Genomic DNA, 22127 nt, shown 5'->3' on the forward strand with positions numbered 1-22127 from the left:
GGCATGGACCCTATAGAGTGAGTCAAACCGCTTTGAGGTGGGTGAAACCGAAGCAGGCTTGTCCCAGGCCTCTCGGAGACCCTCTAGGTGCACCGGCAGCATCGGAAGTAAAGAGCCCGGTGGGAAATCTGACTGGACTAGATCATGCACAATGTCAGACACCTTGGGTGAATCCGAAGGGAGTGCTATCTTTAAGGTTTCAGCCATGGTAGTGATGAGGTTTAGGTAAGCTTTCAATGCATCCGACAGGGAAAGATGAACCTGTGGAGCCGAATCAGAAGCTAGAGAAGCCGGGTGGTCCTCCGAATCCGACGACACTGTGGTTTCTCTGTCGGAGTGGGAATCTTCCCTAGAAGGGGAAGGTGGAGGTATGGTAGGCTCTGAAGTGGAGGCTTGCTTGGAAATGTGCACTCGTTGTTTACTAGAGGATCTAGGTGGAGTAACGATGACAGGTGGGGCCACAGACACAGTTGCGGTAGCCGTGCGAGGTTTCTCCGTATCTCAGTACCGAAGATGTTCCTGGTCCCGAAGGGATTCTAGGTGCCGAGAGGGAAAAACCTCAGGATCTCGAAACCGAGCGTAGTCACGGAGTCGAGATGAGTCTTCATGGCGGATCCGAGGTGTAACATCACGGCCCATGTAAGGTTCCGATTCATGGTATCGGAAGCTGCATGTTCCCTCGTCCGAGGGTGAATGGGAGAGGCGACGGTAATGTCGGTTCCTAGGTGATGGAGACCTAGAGAAGGACGAGTAGTCATATCGCCCCCGTATATAATAGTCGTGATGTTTGTGGTAGGTAGACAAGGCGGAGTCGCGGCGCCTGCGTGGTGAACGAGATCGGACTCGATGAGAGGAGACCTGGGTTGTTGGCGAGCGAGATCGGATCCGATGAGTGGAGACTTGAGTTGCTGATTCCCTAAACAGAGGAGAAACCGCGATGTCTCGGAAGGATCCGGGTCGGAGAGAAGACCATAGGTAGATCTGAGTCGGATCGGTAGAAGGATCGGGCTCAAGGAACTCGGAGGGCACCACACTGCGAACTGAAGGCGAATAATGATCGTATCGGAATCACCTCTACCGCCGTAGAAGTGTGAGGTGTAAGCTGAGACATATCAGTGATGACATCAGATGGCGCCGACAGTTCGGGCGGAAGCAGCAGCTGGGCTGAGGTGGATTGAGATGTAGTGGAATCCATTGAGGTCGAAGCCGAAGGGTCCCGACGTTTTTTGGAAGCCGAGTGCGACTTGTGAAGCTTTTTCAGAGCTGAATCCGCCGATTCGGTATGGCAGATTTTTTCGGCGCCGAATCCGCTGATTCGGAATGGTGGGACTTTTTCAAAGCCTTATGGCCAGTACTGGAGTGCTTCGAAGGTCTCTTTCCGGACTTGTGCGCTTTCTGTTTTTGCGACTGAAGCGTAGCCGAAGAAGCCGAATCTCCCGCTCGTTGTGGGGGAGGCGGCGAGTCAGACGTGGGCATAGCCCGCAGGGACCGTTCAAGGAGGAAACTCTGAAGTCTCGCAGCGCGGTTCTTACGGGCCTGCTTGCTGAAATTGGCGCAATATGGGCAAGAGTCCACTCGATGGGCTTCCCCGAGGCAGAACAGGCAGTAGCTGTGGCCGTCTGAGGTGGGGATTTTAGCTCCACAGCGCCTACACTTTTTGAATGTAACTTTCCCTTCCATACGCTCCGGACAGGGGAGGGGAGGGAGGGTAAGAAAAAAGGGAAAGAAAAGCGCAGAAACGGTCTTTTTAAAAATATATATATATATATATATATATTTTCTAGGGACGAAAAATAGTACGAGATGAAGAAATAGAAGGAGAAATACGATACCAGATGAAGAGAAGAACGAGCTAAGGAGAGAAACGCAGCGAGGTAGGTGTGGTCCGAGCGGCGGTAAGGAAGAAACTGAGTGGGATGGGCGCTCCCCACCCGTTCCAGGCATGCGCGATCAGTGCCTGCTCCCCAGAGCGGGAGGGAAGCGCGCCAAAAAACGCTATAGGCAAGCTATTGGAGCTCCGAGGTATGGATCCATTGCCTGCAGCAAGACCCATGTATGGGATTGCACAGAGACCACGAAGAAGATACATTGGATAAGGCAAAAGAGGATTACAAAATCCAAGCAAATGGAGATTCCTGCCCTGGGAGCTCAAGGTGAGAGATTCAGTGTGTATCTCCACTAAGAATCGTTCAGGACTGAAACCCACAAAGAAACTGGGTTGGAAATATATATAGGCCCCTTAAAGATGGTGGGTTTAATAAATGAGGTGCTGTGGAGGTGGATTTACCTAAAAATGTATAAAATGTTCATCTGATTTTTCATTTCAGCTTGCTCAAGTGGGACCCCAGATCGGACTCCTGGCACCAGCAACCAGTGGTCCCCCACCTTTGATGGTTGGTGGCCAACCCCACCAGGAAGTGAAGCATATCTCTGGACTATGAAATCCAACGAGGGATTCTGTATTACCTGGTGAAATGGGCCCGTTTCTCAGAAGTGCATAACAAATGGGTCCACGTTGAGAATGTGAAGGCACCAAAATTAATTTGTGCCTCCCACAAGCAATTCCCGGGGAAGCAGGGAGGAATGTAATGGGGGTGGGGGGTGGGAATGTCAGGATGTGTCCTCCTATGAGACATTTTATTGCTTTCAATAGCTGCATGTTTAGTGTAACCTGGTTGCTAGTCTAGGGGGTGTATCCTGATGCTCCTTGTTTTGTAGTTTTAGAAGCTCTTTGTTTATGATCAGTATTCGGTGCCTGTAACTCATGGCTTATCTCATTACCATGGGAATGAACACCTGGCACCTCTCTTGCCTGGAATATACAAGTGGTCTTGGTTATGTGTGAACCAAAAGGACTATGTTGTCTTTGGCTGATACACAACTTAATGTAAGAAAGAGGGAGGGGGAAGACCCAACTTTGCCCGCGCGTTTTGAGTATATCTTCACTGTCTGTATTCTTTACACTCCTTCCTGGCAATTCTTGCCAGAGCATTAACTCCTGTATCAAAACTATTAAACTTTCTTATTTTACAGGTGAGAGTCTGCTTGGTTGATATCTGGCTGATCCTTACACACAGCCATCTTTTCTAATTGCTCAAGGACTGACTGATGATTTGTTTTAAAATTTTTCCAGGTATAGATGTCAAGCTGATGGGATGGTAGTTACCCAAATCCTATTTTCCCCCCTTCTTGAAGATAGGGACAACATTTGCTCACCTCCAATCTTCCGGCACCTCTCCTGTTCTCCAAGAATTCTCAAAAATAATAGCCAGAGGCTCACAAATTCCATTCACAAGTTCTTTTAGTACCCTTGGATGCAGTTCATCTGGCCCTGAGGACTTAATTTCATTTAAAGAAACTAGGTGTTTATGTACTACCCCTATGCTGATCCTAGGCTGCAACCCCCTCTCCTCATATGTTCTGTTTCTGACATGTTAAGCACCGCTTCCTCCACAAGGGAAGACAGCGGAAAAGTAGGGATTGAGTAGTTCTGCCTCTCTTCATCACTTGTTACAATTTTACTTTCCTGTCCTCACAAGGGACCTACCATGTCCTCGCTCTTTTTCTTACTCTGAACATAAGAAAAGAACCCTTTTTTGTTGTTTTTAGCATCTCTTGCTAACCTAAGCCCATTCTGAGCTTTAGCTTTCCTAACTTTCTCTCTACAAGAACTGGTGATTTGTTTACATTGTCCTTGTAATATCCACTTGATGAGGGACTAAGAAGCCATTTTGGCAATGAACTTGTGAAACAGAAATCACTCCAATAACTACAGCCCTGTACACAGGGCTTTTATTGCAGCAGGAACTCCTTTGCATCAGGCCACACCCCCCCTGATGTAGCCAATCCTCCAAGAGCTTATAGGACTATTCCAGGGCCTACTGGAAGCTCATGGAGGACTGGCTACAACCATGGGGTGGGGAGGAGTTGGTCTAATATGCAAAGGAGTTTCTGCTACAAAAAAAAGCCCTGCCTGTACATATTTTGCAAGCTAGCAACATCACTTACCAAGTAGTGTTTTGGGATTTGTTAGCCCCAACTGTACAACTGGGTTTTCTAGGATGGCTTGAAAGAGGGGACTGGAAGGGTCAATCCCCTTGTCTAAATCCTCAGGAGTGGGTTTCCGGTCTCCCAGCAGCCACTCACACTGCAGAAGTCAGAAGGACAAAATACAATGAATTACTATTTGGGAGAGCAATGGCTGTTTTATCATTACTCCACTGGCAGCAGAGCTTTCCCTGCCTCCTCCTGCGACCATCGCTGTGGGAAGAGCCTCGTGGGCTGGAGGGCCTCTCCTCTCTCTCCTGTCAAGAGAACAGCAGTGGGAGACAATCCCGTGTTGCAGAAGCAGCAAACAAAACCATCCTCTGAAGAACGAGAAGGCCAGTAGCTGGAAAGGGATCACATGTCTTGTTCCAACTGTGACTGTTTGCTCCTCCCTCTCCTTCTGCTTTTGCGCAGTCCACAAAGAGAAATATTGTTCTAAGCATAAATTAAATCAGGGATGTCAAAACGTGTGGCCCAAGGGCCGAATCAGGCCCCCGGAATGCTCCCATCAGGCTCACAAGCAACTCACTGTTGTCTGCTTCCTTCTGTATCACAACTTGCTTTGCCAGGCTTGCCCAATCGCACAGGAGCGACAGAACAAGCCTCCTCCCCTGGGGAGGAAGTGGGGGAAGGAGAGCTAGCTTTGCCAGCCTCTCTCAATTGCACAGCAGAGCTACTAAGCCAAGCCTCTCTTCCATTTGTTGGCTGAGGCTCAGCAAGCCAGTGAGGTGGATTAGGCTAAGTGTGTGTGTCTGTGTCTTTTATAAAGTTTATATCTCCCCTACCTGGCATTAAATTTTATGACACACCTGGCCTGGCCCGACGAGGTGAAGATCTGGCCCTCATAACAAACGAGTTTGACACTCCTGCATTCAATTATGACTTTTCCCTGCATGAGCCTCTTCTGCAGCTGGTTTTCTGCTTGTGGAATCAGATGTTATCATATTTTGTATGATCTCCACACTCACCAACCGTTTTTTTTAAATCATAATTATGACCCACCTTGAATCCCACTAAGAAAGATGGACCACACTGATATAATACTCCTAATGCTCCTAGCAACACTGGCAGTCTGTATAAAAATTAACAACAAATATGTCAAAACACAGAGCCACATTCATCTAGAAAAGCAAGTGTGAAAAGCCTACCACCCACCAGTTTTCAGAAAGGAAAGGTGATTTCATTGACATTCCACATGAAGGCAGGTCAGCCACCTTCAGTTTCCCTCCAGTCTGACTGTGTATCAAAGGAGTAAAGAAAGAGTGACAAGGCAGAAGTTCAAAGGGTCTAGCTACATCCTTGGATGTGTCAGTGAGCTGAAAGAGTGGGCATTGTGTGTCACACTAGAAGATAATACAAAAAGCAAGATGGGCCACAAGAGTATACTCACTGCTGCATTTTGCTGGTTGTTGTTCACTCTGAGTGCATCCACCACCTCTTTTTCATCAAAGCCCATCTCCATCAAGGCAATGATGGCCTGTAACCAGAATTGCAGAACCCGTTACTACTCTGGATCAGATTCTGATTGTGAACCATTTCCTCCCAGCCCACCTGCCCTAGCAACCTTCGTATGCTACAGAAGAAAGGGACATGAACTGAATTAAGCATTATAGCAGAGCTTGACCTCAGCTAAAGTGGAAGCAGAAGAAAAACAACCCCGAAAGCCCTTGTTTTTATTTACTCATCAGTTGTCTAAGGTCCCAAGCTGCTTGACCTCCATGATGAATTGAACTCTTCAGCTATATACCACAGATTCCCTTTTACAGATAAGGGTTACTCTTCACTGCCAACAGCAGGCCACTAAAAGCACTGAAGTAAAGACCTGCAGTTGGATCCTCTGTTCCAAATGCAAAATCTCTTTTCCTGCTCTGTGTCCAACATAAAAACAGAGAACTCTCCCAGAGCCATGCACACTGATGATTTTGAATTTTGAACATATGAACATAAGAAGCTGCCTTATACTGAATCAGACCCTTGGTCCATCAAAGTCAGTACTGTCTTCTCAGACTGGCAGCGGCTCTCCAGGGTTTCAAGCTGAGGTTTTTCACACCTCTTTGCCTGGACCCTTTTTTGGAGATGCCAGGGATTGAACCTGGGACCTTCTGCTTCCCAAGCAGATGCTCTACCACTGAGCCACCGTCCCTGCTTAGCTTTTGAGATCTGACAAGAAGAGATCAGGCTATTTAAGTCAGAGGAGGCTGAGAGTGTGTGAGTGGCCCAAGGTCACCCAGCCAGTTTCTATGGCATGAGTAGGGATTTGAACCTGGATTTCCCAGGTCCTAGCCCAATAGTTTAACACCCGCTGACTCTGCTTTCAGGCTACATTCGCTCTCTGACATGAGGAAAAGGCAGTGAAAAATCCACCTTTGACCCCTTTATGACCTTCCACCTGGGCTCCTTACAGCTCCAGAAAGATGAACTGGAGCAATAATTGTAAATAACAAGTTATGACATTTAGTTGAGCAGCAAAATATGACAAGCACAGGAAAAACCGAACTGGTCTTTCCCTGAATTTAGATATATCCCTATGATGTTAAAAAGGCACAATTCTAGCATTGGTTTTGACTTTGTTTTGGTTCTGTTTGTACCAGTTTTACCTTCTGTATCAATGAGGCTGGTCACCTCTCTTCAAATCATGGGTTTACATATGCCCCCCACCCCGGTAGACTCTTCTCTGTCTCCTGCCTGGCTGCCTTTTTCTTCCCATCCCACCAAATCCCTCCAATTAGAAATTCACCACTTTTGGGTTGCATTAATTACCATATGAATAATTACGAAGTAAGTCTCTTCAGCTTGGAATGGAGCTAGAAATTGACTATTTTTAAGTAAAGTGGCACTTTCCCCCATGGATAGCCATCATTTCCCCATCTGCGCTATAGGAAAACTGAGTACGTTCCTATCCTGGCCAGCAGAAGGTTCTTAACAGTGCCTTGCTATGAAGACTTACACTCTTCTAAGTCTATAATGGATAATTTGGAAAAAGGAGAACCTAAACATATTTTTTTCTGTCCCATCCCAGGAGAGCGAAGTGTGTTTCTGCCCAGTTCAAGGGATTTTGCTTTGGTTTGCCACATGCATACAGCAGAGGCAGGTGAGACTCATCACTTTCTCAGTCCTCGGCCAGCAGCTGACTCGACGCACTCTTGGATGCCCTGTTCCAGCACTTGCACCTTCCCATCGCTGAAGCCAAGCTCAACTGGTTGTGCACTGGCTTTGCCAAAGTTGCCATCTCCCCCGGCTTGCTTGTGACCTTGGACATATTGCTTGTTACTCTACATGAGAACCCACTCTGCAGCAGCTGAGTGCACTACCACAGCTCCTGGTTATCCAGGTGGATTTGATGATATCCTCACCAGGGTCCATGACAGGATCTATGACGCCCAGATCTTTGCTTGTTAATCTGAGTTCCGTGTGGCTAGAGGCTAAGGATGGCTCCTGGGTGAGGAGCAGGGCCATTGCTGACTGGTCCCAACCTCCTGTTGACTGCCTCTCCAAGTGGCTGTGAGGTGCACAGCCAGTCTCCTATACCGGGGGCTCAGACCATGTCACAGTCCCCAAGATTTGTGGAGACCTCTTGACCTATTTGTCTCTACACTTTCTCCTATCTTCTGCTGTACTTATCCACAATTTATCTTCAGAAAGAGTCAGTGGACCTCATTGTTGGACTCAGGGACCCCAGGGACTGAAGATGTGTTGCTGGCACAGGGTGCTTCCAGGCCATACAACCCCTGCTATCTGTGCCATGCTGCACATCATGTGTTGCATTCCCCCCAACCCATGTCTTTTTGATACCCCAAGATCTTCTAGCCTTGTGAAATCAAAGGCTATGAAGAAGCCATCTTTTGATATCACATCACTCTCAATTAAGGCATGTATTTCTCCAGTTGCTTTCAAGATTGAGTAAGTGGCTGCCATGAGAACTCCAGGTGTGCATTTGTTAAGGCTCTTTTGTAAAAAGGTAAAGGTAGTCCCCTGTGCAAGCAACAAGTCATTACCAACCCATGGGGTGACATCAACATCACGACATTTTCTTGGCAGACTTTTTGTTATGGAGTGGTTTGCTGTTGCCTTCCCCAGCCTTGTACACTTTCCCCACAGCAAGCTGGGTATTCATTTTACTGATCTCAGAAGGATGGAAGGCTGAGTCAACCTTGAGCTAGCTACTTGAACCCAGTTTCAGCAAGCATCGAAGTCAGGTTGTGAGCAGAGCTTGGACTTCAGTACTGCAGCTTTAACATTCTAAGCCACGGGGCTCAGGCTCTTTTGCATGGTTCTCCCCAAAATACTCATCCTGTGGCAATGAGGAATGATCTACATTCATAGGACCAGCCTTCCCAGCATCTCATTCACAAATCTAAGTAAGGGGCCAGAAATGGCTATCAGCCCCTCTTCTGTCTACTGTCAATAGATCTGAAACACACGTGATAAGCAAATTAATTCAGTTGTTTGCCACTAGGCACATTTCCTGTTCCCATTACATCACCTAGATCTCCCTCAATAGTATCCATTGCAGGTTTGATATATCCAATAGCAGCCCAAATTGTGACTTTCTCAGCAATGGGGTCTCAGAGCCTAAAGTTTCACCAACTGTGGGGCAACCCAGATTTTACCCACAAGCAGCCAGATTATGAATTTTGTCTTAGTGACACCATAAATGTAAAGTTCTGCATTTAGGTAGGAAAAATCCCATGCATGGTTATAGGATGGGGAGACTTGCCTTAGCAGTAGTATGTGTGAAAAGAATCTAAGGGTCTTAGTGGACCATGTGCTGAACATGAGTCAACAGTGTGATGTGGTGGCTAAAAAGGCAAATGCAACTTTGGGCTGTATTAGCAGAAGTATTGTGTCCAGATCACGTGAAATGATGGTATCGCTTTACTCTGCTCTGGTAAGGCCTCACCTGGAGTATTGCGTTCAGTTTTGGGCACCACATTTTCAGAAGGATATAGACAAGCTGGAATGGGTTCAGGAGGGCGACAAAGATGGTGAGGGGTCTGGAGACCATCCTATGAAGAAAGGTTGAAGGAGCTGGGGATGTTTAGCTTGGAGAGGAGGTGACTGAGAGATGATGGTGTGGAATTGTTTTTTGTGGCCCCAGAAGGTAGGACCAGAACCAATGGGTTGAAATTAAATCAAAAGAGTTTCTGGTTCAACATTAGGAAAAACTTCCTGATCATTAGAGCGGTTCCTTCCTTGGAGGTTTTTAAACAGAGGCTAGATGGCCATCTGAGAACAATGAAGATCCTGTGAATTTAGGGGGAGGTTTCCTGCATTGTGCAGGGGGTTGGACTAGATGACCCTGGAGGTCCCTTCCAACTCTATGATTCTTTCCTGTGTTCTTCCCTGTTCCTGTAGCTGTCCTCTAGAAAGACTGCTGCTTGAGTTGCAAGACTCGTATGGAATTCTGGGAGTGGGTGAGGTGAACAGACTTGGAACAGGGAGATGAAATCAATCCCCTTTGCCAGTGGAACATGCTAGAGGAAAGAGGAGCGATTTCACCCCTCTGCCTGTCTTCACTCCAGCCTGCCCTCCCAGCCTTAGCAGCTACTTTTGAATCCCAAGACATGGGAAGGATGTTTCCAATGGGCAGGAAGCGCTGCAAGAACAGAAGAACACAGAAAAAGTCTGCATTCTACAGCCAAAAAGGCTGAATACAGGCCTCTTTGTATTCAGAAAGTACAGCTGACAAAGAGATTCCCATTTTTTAATTTTACTTACTGAATCTGGAGATCAATGGAGGAATATTACTAATTGTTTCACATATAATTTATAGTTTTATTATTGTATATTTGCTAAATTGTGATTATATATTATTCATAACCTTCATGTTTGTATTTGTTTTGAACACTTGGTTATTTTTGCTTTCATATGTCTTACTAGAAGTCGTCATGATTTTTCCTCAGCTTGCTGTTTTTCTGCTTTCTGAGCTGGTTGTAACTCCATCCTCCTTGAATAAGATCATACATTCTATTAAATGTTACCATTAGTGATACTGACAAAGATGTACTTGTTGATCTATGAGACCTCTTTTTGGGACACGACTCTTCTTTTGACGGTGGTTATCTGGTTGGGTAGTGTAGTCTGCTGCGGCAGAGATTCAAACATGTCAGAATGTCCTCAACTAACTGGTCCCAGACCTCCTCAGATTTATCAAGGGGGGGAGCAAGCAGTTCATCCCAGATATCTGTGGGCTTACTGTCTATTAATACTCAAAGGTGAAGCTCAAACTGCCTTTTCAGACAGCCTAGTTAAAAGAAAAACAGGTTGCTTACCTGTAACTGATGATCTTCCAGGGGTCATCTGCGCATTCACACCCATGGGACAGAAGCACCTGCGCTGACCCCAATCGGTAACGAAAAAGCCCAGGATTTTCGTGCCCTGCACTCAGCGAGTATGCACAGAGCCCCGACTGCACATGCCCACTGAGCGGGGCATGGACATCCCGCCAGTTCCTTCTGACTGCTGCAAGCAGAATCCACAATAGCGAACTGACAGAAGAGGGAAGGTGGGGTGAATGCACAGATGACCACTCGAAGATCATCAGTTACAGGTAAGCAACCTGTTTATCTTCTTCATGGTCTCTGTGCTTCACACCCATGGGAGATTAGCAAGCAGAGATTAGCAATGATTTCCGCTTATCCAGCAGTGTATGTTATTGTGGTGATTTTAATGCCCGAATTGGACCCGATGTGATCTCTGCTCCAGTGCTATGACTAGGCATTACCCATTAAGGGGAAATTGCACTGCCATGCCTTTTAAAAGGTGCTCAAAAGGTGCTAAGGTTAACTATGCAGGTGTCCTCAACCAGCTAATAAATAGAGTCAGCCTCAAAATCTTAAATGGGTCCCTGCTTAGCGATCATCCAGCAGAGTTCACATATTGGTCGGGCATTAGAATGAGCGTCATTGATTACATCAGAGGAGGCGGTTCCCCACATAGAGCATTTTGAAGTTGCTCCACACTGTGGTAGTGACCATTTGCCTCTAGTCCTAAAAATGATTTACAAGAGCTAAGAACATAAGAGAAGCCATATTGGATCAGGCCAATGGCCCATCCAGTCCAACACTCTGTGTCACACAGTGGCCAAAAAAATTATATATATATACACACATATATATACATACTGTGGCTAATAGCCACTGATGGACCTCTGATCCATATTTTTATCTAACCCCCTCTTGAAGCTGTCTATGCTTGTAGCCGCCACCACCTCCTGTGGCAGTGAATTCCACATGTTAATCACCCTTTGGGTGAAGAAGTACTTCCTTTAATCTGTTTTAACCTGACTGATCAGCAATTTCATTGAATGTCCACGAGTTCTTGTATTGTGAGAAAGGGAGAAAATGCTAGTCATGCATTACGGTAAACCCCATAACACTAGGCTAAATCCAACAATGGCCCTAGCTGGACAGCCTCATTGGAAAGGAGGATGGAGTTTTTTTTACCTCTGAGTCTGCTAATAACACCCTGCACCGATTGGTGAATGCAGCCAATACTGATACCTGCTTAGAGGAATATAATCTAATTTCAAGGAAGATACAGAAGCAATTGAAAAGAACTAAGTTGGGGCCTTTAAACCAAAGAACTGGATCACACAATCGATGGTTTGATGCAGAATGCAAAAGGGCAAAGTATACCCTTAATGTTAAGTATGCAAAATATAGAATTAACCCTGAAGCAACATCCATAATAGCTTTAAAATACCAAAAAAGCCCAGTATAAGGCCCTCATCAGAAGAAAGAAACAGAAAGACATTATGGCTTCTTGGGAGGAACTTTGTAAGGCAATCAAAGAAAAAAACCCTAGGGATTATTCTGGAAACTAGTCTCCGATCCAGCACGTGGGTCACCAAATATATTTACCAGACGCTTGGTTACACCATTATAAGAGGGTATATGGGGAAACAATTACAAGTCCACTCAACTTTGATATCATCCATAATTTACCAACTTGGCCCCCAGCGGGGTGTTCAGAAGTAAAGCAGCTCATTGATAATTTGAAGCCAGGGAAAGCCCCAGGCATTGACCTGATTTAACCAGAGCTATTTAAAATGAATGCAGAATTGCAGGCCCCAGTTTTGGCAGCTTTGTTTTCACAAATTGATCAATCAGGGAAAACTCCCAAGGACTGGGGAGCAGTTATCACCATCCCCATATATAAAACAGGTAACAAAGAAGATCCAAACAACTATAGGCCGATCAGCCTGTTAAGTGTAACAAGCAAGCTATATGCTAGACACCTTCTGTGGAAACAACTGGCTTGAGAACGACTTTTGTGTAGGTGAGGAACAGGTTGGCTTCAGAGAAGGTCGTGCCTTATTGAACCACTGCATGCTGTTGGATCACTTGATTGTAAAATATTCCTCAAACTCAAGTGTGTCATTATATGCTGCATTTCTAGACCTGAAGTCAGCCTTTGACTCCATCTCTAGGACCATCTATGGGATAAATTAAGAGCCAGCAACATTGACAGACGGTTGCTATTTCTTATTCAGGCCCTTTATGATCAAACAACCATCTGGGTCAAATATTCCCATCTAGGCTATTTGACAGACCCCATTTCTACCAACAAAGAGGTGAAGCAAGAATGCCTCCTGGCCCCTTACTTATTTAACTTCTACATTAATGACTTGGAGTCATATATAAATAAATCGGAATGCCACCCAGACATATAGGGGTGCTCCTTTATGCTGATGATGCTGTTTTACTTTCAAGGACTCCCTTAGGCCTCAGAAGAGCCTTGAAAGCTTTCGCTCAATATTGCCTGGAAAACAATCTAGAGGGAGTAATGGCCGAAGTAATGGCCTTTGGCAAAAGGACACCCAGATCACACCATTGGTACTTAAATTCTATTTCCATTCAACAAGTTTCATGCTTTAAGTACCTGGGGGTTATGTTTCAAGCAAATGGAAGAAGAACCACTAATATAAGCATGATTACCTCAAATGTCAAAAGGAGTGCAGGGGCTATCCAAAAATTCTACTGGGGCAAACGGGGTAAATGCATAATTTAGAGTGCTTAAGGCTAAATCCCTCTGCCAGCTAACATTTGGTGCCCCAATCAATATCACTACAAATTACAAAAAACTGGAGAGTGTTCAATCAAAATTTTTAAGAACAGTCTTCCAGGTACCCAAGGGCATTCTGAACGCATTAATTAGGATAGAAACTGGCATGATTACAATAGAAGCGAGGCTTTGGATTTTGGCCATCCCGTTCTGGTTGAAACTTTTTTTCCTAAGGGCTTGATCAGTTTAATTCTGCAAGATACCTTGGTCCCCAGATGGATTAGGGCCAAAGAGAACAGAATTCATTATTATGGCCTTTCAAAATAATATCTCAGTTCCCTTACTTATGGTAATGCTAGGGAGATAGTGAAACAGAATAATAATAATAATAATAATAATAATAATAATAATAATAATAATAATAATAATAATAATAAAAAATTATTTTTGTATCCTGCCCTCCCCCACCAAAGGCAGGCTCAGGGCGGCTCAATATTGAATATTGGACGCTGTCAGACGAAATGATCTTAATAGCACAACCAAATGGCGAGCTCTGACAGAACCAATCAACAAGGTGACCCCAATGCCCTACTTATACTGCTTAACAAATAATGAACATAGGAGAACGCTTATTCTTATGAGGTGGGACATTCTCCCGTCAGCAGTGGCGAAGGGGAGTGTGGAGAAACGCCATCTTAGTTAATGTTGGTGCTTCATTGGAAGGGAACATTAAACTACTAAAGCAGGCTTTGGCCTAGCCTCCCTCCATCCCCTCCTCCCTTCCAGAGTTAAACCAGCGCCTCTAGGGGGAAAGCCTCCTAGAGGGGCAGGAAGTTCTTTAGCCTTCCCCTCATTGCCTCCCCCCTTCTGGAGTTAAACCAGCAACTCTAGGGGGAAAGCCTCCTAGAGGGGCAGGAGGTTCTTTTGTTTTATTTGAGTTAGGCGGGAAAAGGCCAGTTTTCAGCTAGCGCTCAAAGGAAGAGGTTGTCAGTGTGTGGGCTCCTGCCTGTGGGAGAGGCCTACTCAAGAGGAAGAGGACCCCAGGCAGTCAGACTGAGTAAGTCATCCACAAGGCAGGGCAAGTTTAGACCAGGGACAGTAGGATGCGTTTAAACCCACCTTTTATTTGTCATGCTGGTTGCTGTGCGGGTGCTGTGCTGTGCTAAACTTTTACATGCAACTGTTTTTGCTTTGTTTTTCTTTTCTTTTTCTCTCTTAATTAAATATTTTTACTGTTTTGAATGCTGGCAGTCAAACTCTGTACCACATAGATCCCCAACCGCTTTAGACCACACTTTATGAAGGGGGCCCTGGGGAAAGGGGGAAAGCCTGTGGTTGGATAAGGTGCCAATCCTCCAGGGGTTCCCCGAAGAAGTGCTGTGGTCTCTGTGATACCCAAGTACAGGGTGGCAGAGGACCTTGAGGCCTGGCCTCAGAGCTGGAGAGGGGGATTGGGAGTCCTGTTCCTCTCAATCAGAACCCCTAGACTGAGCAGGTGGTGGCAGCGAGCCCAAGTGGCCGAAGGAGAAATAGCTCCCTCCAGGAGTTGGCGACTCAATAGGGAGTTGACAGGACCGGGTCTGAAGGCAGAATCGGGCCGGTTCCGTCACAGGAAGATACAAAAAACTGTCGTTCCAAGAACAATTATGTCCCTGCTGCAATGATGGTATTGAATCTTTAGTCTATGTCATATTTGACTGTGAGGCTTATAATGATCATCGCAAAGTACTTCCATTTTTCACGGCCATACCTTTTACCAGTAGTCAAAAACTGCAACTCCATAAGAATCTCCTTGACAATAAGAACCTTGAGGTTACATACAAATTAGCAAAATTTGTATGTAACCTCTAATGATTCAGTCAGGAAATGGCTAAACACCTTTATCAATCTGTTTGCTGTAACTGCCTCGCTCTGTTATATTTGTAGTTTTACAACAGTATTTTATGTCTTTTTATGTATGATTTTATGGTCATTCAGTTTTAATTTTGTTTGATTTTACTCTTTTAAATGCTGGCTTAGGCTGTGAATAAACTAAACCCTTGTCTATATCCTTTTAAAAATGTGGTGCCCAAAACTAAACACAATACTCCAGGTGAGGTTTTATCAGAGCAAAATAAAGTGAAACCATCACTTCACGTGATCTGGACACTATACTTCTGTTGATACAGCCCAAAATTGCAATGTTGCTTACTCTAGTTTTTGGGTTAAGTTTCTTTCCCTTCTTTGTTTTTCTTCCCACATATTTATAAGCCAATTTCCTAGAGGGCTGGTGTAACGGCAAGTTCTTGGTGGACAGAAATACTGTATCTCTCACTTTAAAATCCCAAGTGGAGGAATGGTGCTTGTCATGTTTTTTATAAGTCTCTTTGGCGGCTTCCAGATTCTCTTTTATGATAGATCAGGCTTTGCTCCACTTAGCCCACCATTGTTCAAAGATGGAGGGGGAGTCTTCCCACTCCCCCTCCCCACCCAGTAGCAGAGGGAACCGTTTTCCCTCATATCTATTCACCACCCTATAAGGAGTAGTTTTTGTAGAACTGTGCACATTGTTGTTGTAGCCGTATTCTGCAAATGGCAGTAACTCTACCCAGTTAAGACTGTTGGTGATTCACAAAACACCGTAAATATTGTTCTAGCAACGCATTCGTTTGTTCCATCTGTCTGTCAGTCTGCGAATGGTAAGCAGAGCTGGGTCCCTGCTTAATATTGGTCAATTTGCAAAAGTCCCGCCAGAAGTTGGCAACGAACTGGACACCGCGGTCGCTAATTAGCTTATCGGGGAATGAATGGAGATTCACCAAGTGTTGAAAGAACAACTGTGCTAGTTTCTTAGCTGTGGGTATCTTAGAACATGGAATAAAGTGTGCTTGTTTGGAGAAGGTGTCTATCATGACTGAGATCACTGTCTTTCCTTGAGAAGGGGGTAATTCCACTATAAAGTCGAGAGAGACTACTGACCAGGGTCGGCTGGCCATCTCTAGCGGTTGTAACAGTCCCAGGGGCGTCCCCCCCTTTGTTTCGCTGGAACACAGATTGGGCAAGAGGTAACATACTCGGAAATGTCATTTTTCATGAATGGCCACCCAAACTGCTTATTTGCCAAGTGTAGTGTTTTAATATACCCAAAGTGACCAGCAGTTTTATTATCATGACAATGCTGTAAAATTTCCTTGCACAAACTCTCAGGTACATACAGCTTATTGTCTTTGTACCAGAATTCCCCTTCTCCTCTATACACTTCCTTGGACTGGCGATTGCCTTCGGCTTCAGCTTCCATTTTTAGCCTTCCCCCCCGCAAATTCCTCCGCTTGCAAACGTAGCTTTTGGGCTCATGTACTTACTGCTCCCCCAAGGTGGGAAGGAGAAATCAAGGAATCTATCATTCCTTTTTGGCTATTGTTCTGTGGGAGCCGAGAGAGCGCATCTGCTAAAAAGCTGTGGGTTTCAGTTTAAAATCAAATTTGGAAAAGAAGCCCGCCCACCGGATTTGTTTTTCAGTTAATTTCCTTCGACCTATCAGGGCTTCTAAATTCTTGCAATCAGTCCAAATTTCAAATGGAACCCTGGTTTCTTCCAACCAGGAGTGCCACGTTTCTAGGGCGAACTTAACTGCAAAAGCCTCTTTGTCCCACACAGACAAGTTCCGTTGTTCCGGGAAAAACTTTCGCGACATATATGCACACGGTCTTAAGTTCCCCTCCTCATCTATTTGCATCAGAATTGCCCCCATGGTCACATCGCAGGCTTCACAATGCACCACAAAGGGTTTTAATTCGTTGGGATGGACTAGCACTGGTTCACTAGTGAACAGTCTCTTTAATTTCTCAAACGCTTTCTGGCACTCGCTAGTTCATTCAAGTCTCACCCTGGTTTTTTTCGCCTTGGGGCCCTTCCCTTTAGTTTTTAGTAAGTCAGTCAAGGGTAGCATGGTGTGGGCAAACCCCAGGATGAAATTACGGTAAAAATTCGCAAATCCAATGAAAGATTACAATTGTTTTTGTGTTCTGGGGGGGCTGCCAATCTAGAACTGCTTGTACTTTAGCTGGGTCCATCGCTAATCCCTTCCCTGACACATGGTAGCCCAAGTAGAATCATAGACTCATAAAGTTGGAAGGGACCTCTAGGGTCATCTAGTCCAACCCCCTGCACAAGGCAGGAAACTCACAAACACCTCCTCCTAAGTTCACAGGATCTTCATTGTTGTCAGATGCCCATCTAGCCTCTGTTTAAAAACCTCCAAGGAAGGAGAGCCCACCACTTCCCAAGGAAACCTGTTCCATTGAGGAATCGCTCCAACAGTCAGGAAGATCTTCCTAATGTTGAGCCAGAAATTCTTTTGATTTAATTTCAACCCATTGGTTCTGGTCCTACCTTCCGGGGCCACAGAAAACAATTCCACACCATCCTCTAGATGACAGTCCTTCAAATACTTGAAGATGGTGATCATAACACCTCTCAGCCGCCTCCTCTCCAGGCTAAACATCCCCAGCTCCTTCAACCTTTCCTCATAGGACTTGGTCTCCAGACCCCTCACCATCTTCATCACCCTCCTCTGGACCCGTTCCAGGTTGTCTATATCCTTCTTAAAATGTGGTGCCCAAAACTGAACACAATACTCCAGGTGAGGTCTTACCAGAGCTCAGTAAAGCGATACCATCACATCATGTGATCTGGACACTATACTTCTGTTGATACAGACCAAAATTGCATTTGCCTTTTTAGCCACCGCATCACACTGTTGACTCATGTTCAGCGTATGCTCCACTAAGACCCCTAGATCCTTTTCGCACATACAACTGTTAAGACAAGTCTCCCCCATTCTATAACCATGCATTGGATTTTTCCTACCTAAATGCAGAACTTTACATTTATCCCTGTTAAAATTCATTTTATTGATTTTAGCCCAGTTTTCCAACCTGTCAAGGTCATCCTGTATCCTGTATCCTGTTTCTGTCTTCGTCTGTGTTTGCAACCCCTCCCAATTTCTTATCATCTGCAAATTTAATAAGCATTTCCTCTATTCCTTCATCCAAATCATTGATAAAGATGTTGAACAAAACAGGCCCCAGGACAGATCCTTAAGGCACTCCATTTGTCACTCCTCTGCAAGAGGATGAGGAATCATTCACAAGCACTCTTTGGATGCGATCTGTCAACCAGCTGCAGATCCACCTAACGGTAACAGGATCCAAACCACATTTTACCAACTTGTCAATGAGGAGAGTATGTGAAACCTTATCAAAAGCTTTACTGAAATCAAGATAAACTATGTCTACAGCATTCCCCTGATCCACCAAGGTAGTCACTTTCTAAAAAAAAGAGATCAGGTTAATCTCACATGACTTGTTCTTGGGAAAACCATGCTGGCTCTTAGTAATCACAGTCATCCTTTTTAAATGTTCCAGGACCAACTTTTTGATTATTTGTTCTAAAACTTTTTCAGGCATAGACATCAAGCTGACGGGTCGGAAGTTACCCGGATCGTCTTTTTCCCCCTTCTTGAAAATGGGACAACATTCGCCTGCCTCCAATCTTCTGGCACCTCTCCTGTTCTCCAAGAATTCGCAAAAATAATAGCCAGAGGCTCAGAAATTACATCCGCAAGCTCTTTTAGAACCCTTGGATGCACTTCATCTGGCCCTGAGGACTTAGTTTCATTTAAAGAAACTAGGTGTTTATGTACTACCCCTATGCTGATCCTAGGTTGGAACTTCATACCCTCCTTATATGTTCTGTTTTTGCCATGTTGAGCACCGTTTCCCTCAGAAGAGAAGACTGAGGAAAAGTAGGAATTGAGCAGTTCCGCCCTCTCTTCATTACCTTTACAATTTCACTTTCTTGCCCTCGCAATGGGCCTACCATGTCCTTGCTCTTTTTCTTACTCTGAATATAAGAAAAGAACCCTTTTTTGTTGTTTTTAGTATCTTTGGCCAGCCTAAGCTCATATTGAGCTTTAGCTTTCCTAACTTTTTCTCTATAAGCTCTGGTGATTTGTTTATATTCATCCTTGATTATAAGGCCCTCCTTCCAATTCCTAAAGGAGTCTTTTTTATTTCTCAAGTCTTTACAGAGCTGTTTATGGAGCCAACTCGGGTTCTTTAGGCTTTTTCCATTTTTTCTTCTCATAGGAATCGTCTGTGATTGTGCTTTCAGTATTTCACTTTTAAGAAACTCCCACCCCTCCTGAACCCCCTTCCTCCTAAGTATTTCTGACCATGGGATTTTACCCAGCATAGTTCTAAGTTTATCCAAGTTTGTCTTTCTGAAGTTCAACCTATAATTTTGACTACGTATAGCTTTTCCCTTCCCTAAGACTGTAAATTCCAAAATCACATGGTCACTATTGCCCAGGGTGCCCACTATTTCCACTTCTTCAATCAATCCTTCCTTGTTGGTGATCCAGTTAATTCAGTTCCAGGTAATCCAGTTCCGTTTTGTGGAACTCACATTTTAAAAGTTTAGCAGCTTATGATCGTAGAAGGATTTCAGCACTTCCTTCGCTAGTTTAATGTGCATTTGCATGTCGTTTGAATAAATAATGATGTCATCAAGGTCCACCACGACCCCCTTGTACAAATATTTCCTGAGCGCCTCGTTAATGAGATTCATAAAAACTCCGGGAGCACCTTGTAGTCCAAACGGCATTAGTAAGTCCTCAAATTGGCTGAGGGGGGTTTTGAATGCTGTTTTCCACTCCTCAGATACGGACTCGGAAGTAGGCATTCCTCAAATCCAATTTTCTGAAGATTTTCCCTTGGGACACAGCGTTTATTAAGTCCTTTATAAGCAGAATCAGGTAGGCATTTGATGCCGAAATCGCATTGATTCCTCTAAAATCAGTACAAAGCCTCAGCCCCCATCTTTTTTCTTGGGGAATAACATGGGTGTGGCGTGAGGGGCCGCAACTGGGCGGATGAACCCCTGCCTAAGATCTTATCCATAAATTTCCTGAGTTCTACCTTCTCCGCCCATCCCATCGAATAGATTTTGGCTTTGGGTAGGCTTTGCTCCAGGATCAGTTCTATAGCACAGTCTGTGTCCCAGTGAGGCGGTAGCTCATTAGCTTCTTTCTCGCTAAACACTGCTTTGAGATCTCAGTACTCTCTGGGGATGGATTTCACTTCTTCTATAGTTAAGCACAGCTTCTCATTCACCAGAGGTGGATTGGGGCCCCAGTCGCTTCTCCATTTATGGCTATTGCACTCTGGGTCCTTAAAGTCTATGATTTGATCCCCCCACCCAATGTTAAGTTCATAGTAGCCAGCCTATTCCCAGTACTAGATCAAACAAGGACGAGGGGGCTATTAGAAAAATCTCTATGTCCCAGTCTTCTTCTATTCCCACTGGTACCAACTGGGTTTGTTCGGTGCACGGCTCCCCCTTCATTATCGTCCCATCCATCTGCTCGAACTGGATGGTGTGGTGCAGAGGATTCTTGACTAGTCCCAGAATCTCTACCATTTTTGGAGTAATTATTTTCCGGGTGCACCCCGAATCTAGCAAGGCCCTCATGTGCATGAAGCGTTTGAGGGAAGGATTCACTAAAGTCAATGGGATGAAAAACAAAGCTCCCATAATACTCACCCTCAGAGGTGCCGTTTGGTTTTCGACCTGCTGCTCAGTGCAGGTCGCTCTCGTTTCCCGATATCCCTTTCTCCACGGATTCCTCTCCAGATTCCAGGGTGGTTGCTGCGATGCTGCTCTGGCCTGATTCCTTTGGGTGGCCTTCTGTCTTCTTGGGCTTGGGTGCACTGGTTTTCAGAGTAAGGAAGGGGCCTTGAGGTCTCTCTGGGCAATCATTTGCCATATGATTTACATCTCCACATCGGAGCAATGTTGCAATTTTGTGGGTTTCTTCTCCTCTGGTTTTGCCCCAGACCAAGACTCACATCCCGTTTCCTCCTTGCTGCTGCTGTCGTTGGAAGGAGACGCGTCTCATATTAGTTTCTACTTCCCCCGCTAGTTGGATCCATCCCACCAGTGAGGTCGGCTGAGCTTGGTGTAGGGCCAGATTCAGGATATTGGTGTCTAGCCCTCTGGAACTGCTCCATCATCATCACCTCACTACACCCGCATATGTCAAGCTCTGATATTCCAAATAACAATATCCTTTGTTTATTTCAAAAAGACTCATTTATTCACACCTAGAGATGCTTACAGGACAGGTAACTGAAAGAACTCAAGAACCAAACCACATACAGAGATATATAATAGGGTAACAACCGTTACTACTTTGGTGGGAACTTCTACCCTAAGGGTCACAGGTTAGCCTAACAAACTACAGAGAGGGATAGTCAATGCATATCAAAGAGATTAGAGGCTTTGAAGCCACCAGAGCGTTTCTTCTCACACACTATGAAACAAAACAGGACACCATGAGATTATACACAATCCCATGCCAGATGGTGAAAGCCATAGGTAGCAAAATTCTGAGATCAGCAGGCCTCCTCTGCCAAGCACCTACATTCTAAAGCGCCGTTTCCCAATTGCAGGATTGGAAAACGCTGCTTTAGCATGCCGGGCCCCGGGGTCTCCCATCCTGTGGCTGCCCCTCCACATTGCGCCCCCCATGCCTCCCCCCTGTGGTGTCGTGCCGCCACCTCCTCCTCCCTTCCCCACCGCTGGTAAATTTCTGGCTTTGCAAAGCTCCCCCTCTCCTCGGAGAGGAAAACGGAGCTGAGATAATTCAGCGCTGAGGCAAGCTGCTGGCATTTCGAAGGGACCGCGCCTGGAAAGGGTGCGTGGCTGATCCCTCCCCCACACTTCATTGGGAAAGGGATCAGCCACACGCCCTTTCCAGGCGTGGTCCCTTCGAAATGCCGGCAGCTTGCCTCAGCGCTGACTTAGCTCCATTTTCCTCGTCAAGGAGGTGGGGAGGGGGAGCTTTACAAATCCGGAAATATACCAGCGGTGGGGAAGGGAGGGAGGTGGTGCTTGCACAGCGAGAGTCAGCATTTTTAAAGATGAGTTGCTCCCATCCCATTTTTCTTTTCTTTCTTTCTTCCTTTTGTCCCTCCTTCATTTTACTCCTTCCTTCCCCTTTCCTTCCTTCGTATTTCCTTTCTTTCTTTTTT

At 45.4% G+C, this 22127-nt stretch overlaps 1 protein-coding gene across 1 annotated transcript in view; it reads right to left on the minus strand.

Moving 5' to 3' along the window:
- The window catches only part of UBAC1 (UBA domain containing 1), a 110383-nt gene that overhangs the window by 15148 nt on the left and 73108 nt on the right, over window positions 1-22127 (minus strand). The window contains exons 8-9 of the mRNA XM_060251315.1: window positions 5438-5524; window positions 4009-4147 (exon numbers count right to left, since the gene is read on the minus strand). Of these exons, the coding sequence (XP_060107298.1) occupies window positions 4009-4147; window positions 5438-5524 (226 nt within the window). The remainder of the gene's footprint in view (window positions 1-4008; window positions 4148-5437; window positions 5525-22127) is intronic.

The sequence above is a fragment of the Heteronotia binoei genome, chromosome 12 (genome assembly GCF_032191835.1).
Source record: "Heteronotia binoei isolate CCM8104 ecotype False Entrance Well chromosome 12, APGP_CSIRO_Hbin_v1, whole genome shotgun sequence".
Classification (NCBI taxonomy): domain Eukaryota; kingdom Metazoa; phylum Chordata; class Lepidosauria; order Squamata; family Gekkonidae; genus Heteronotia; species Heteronotia binoei.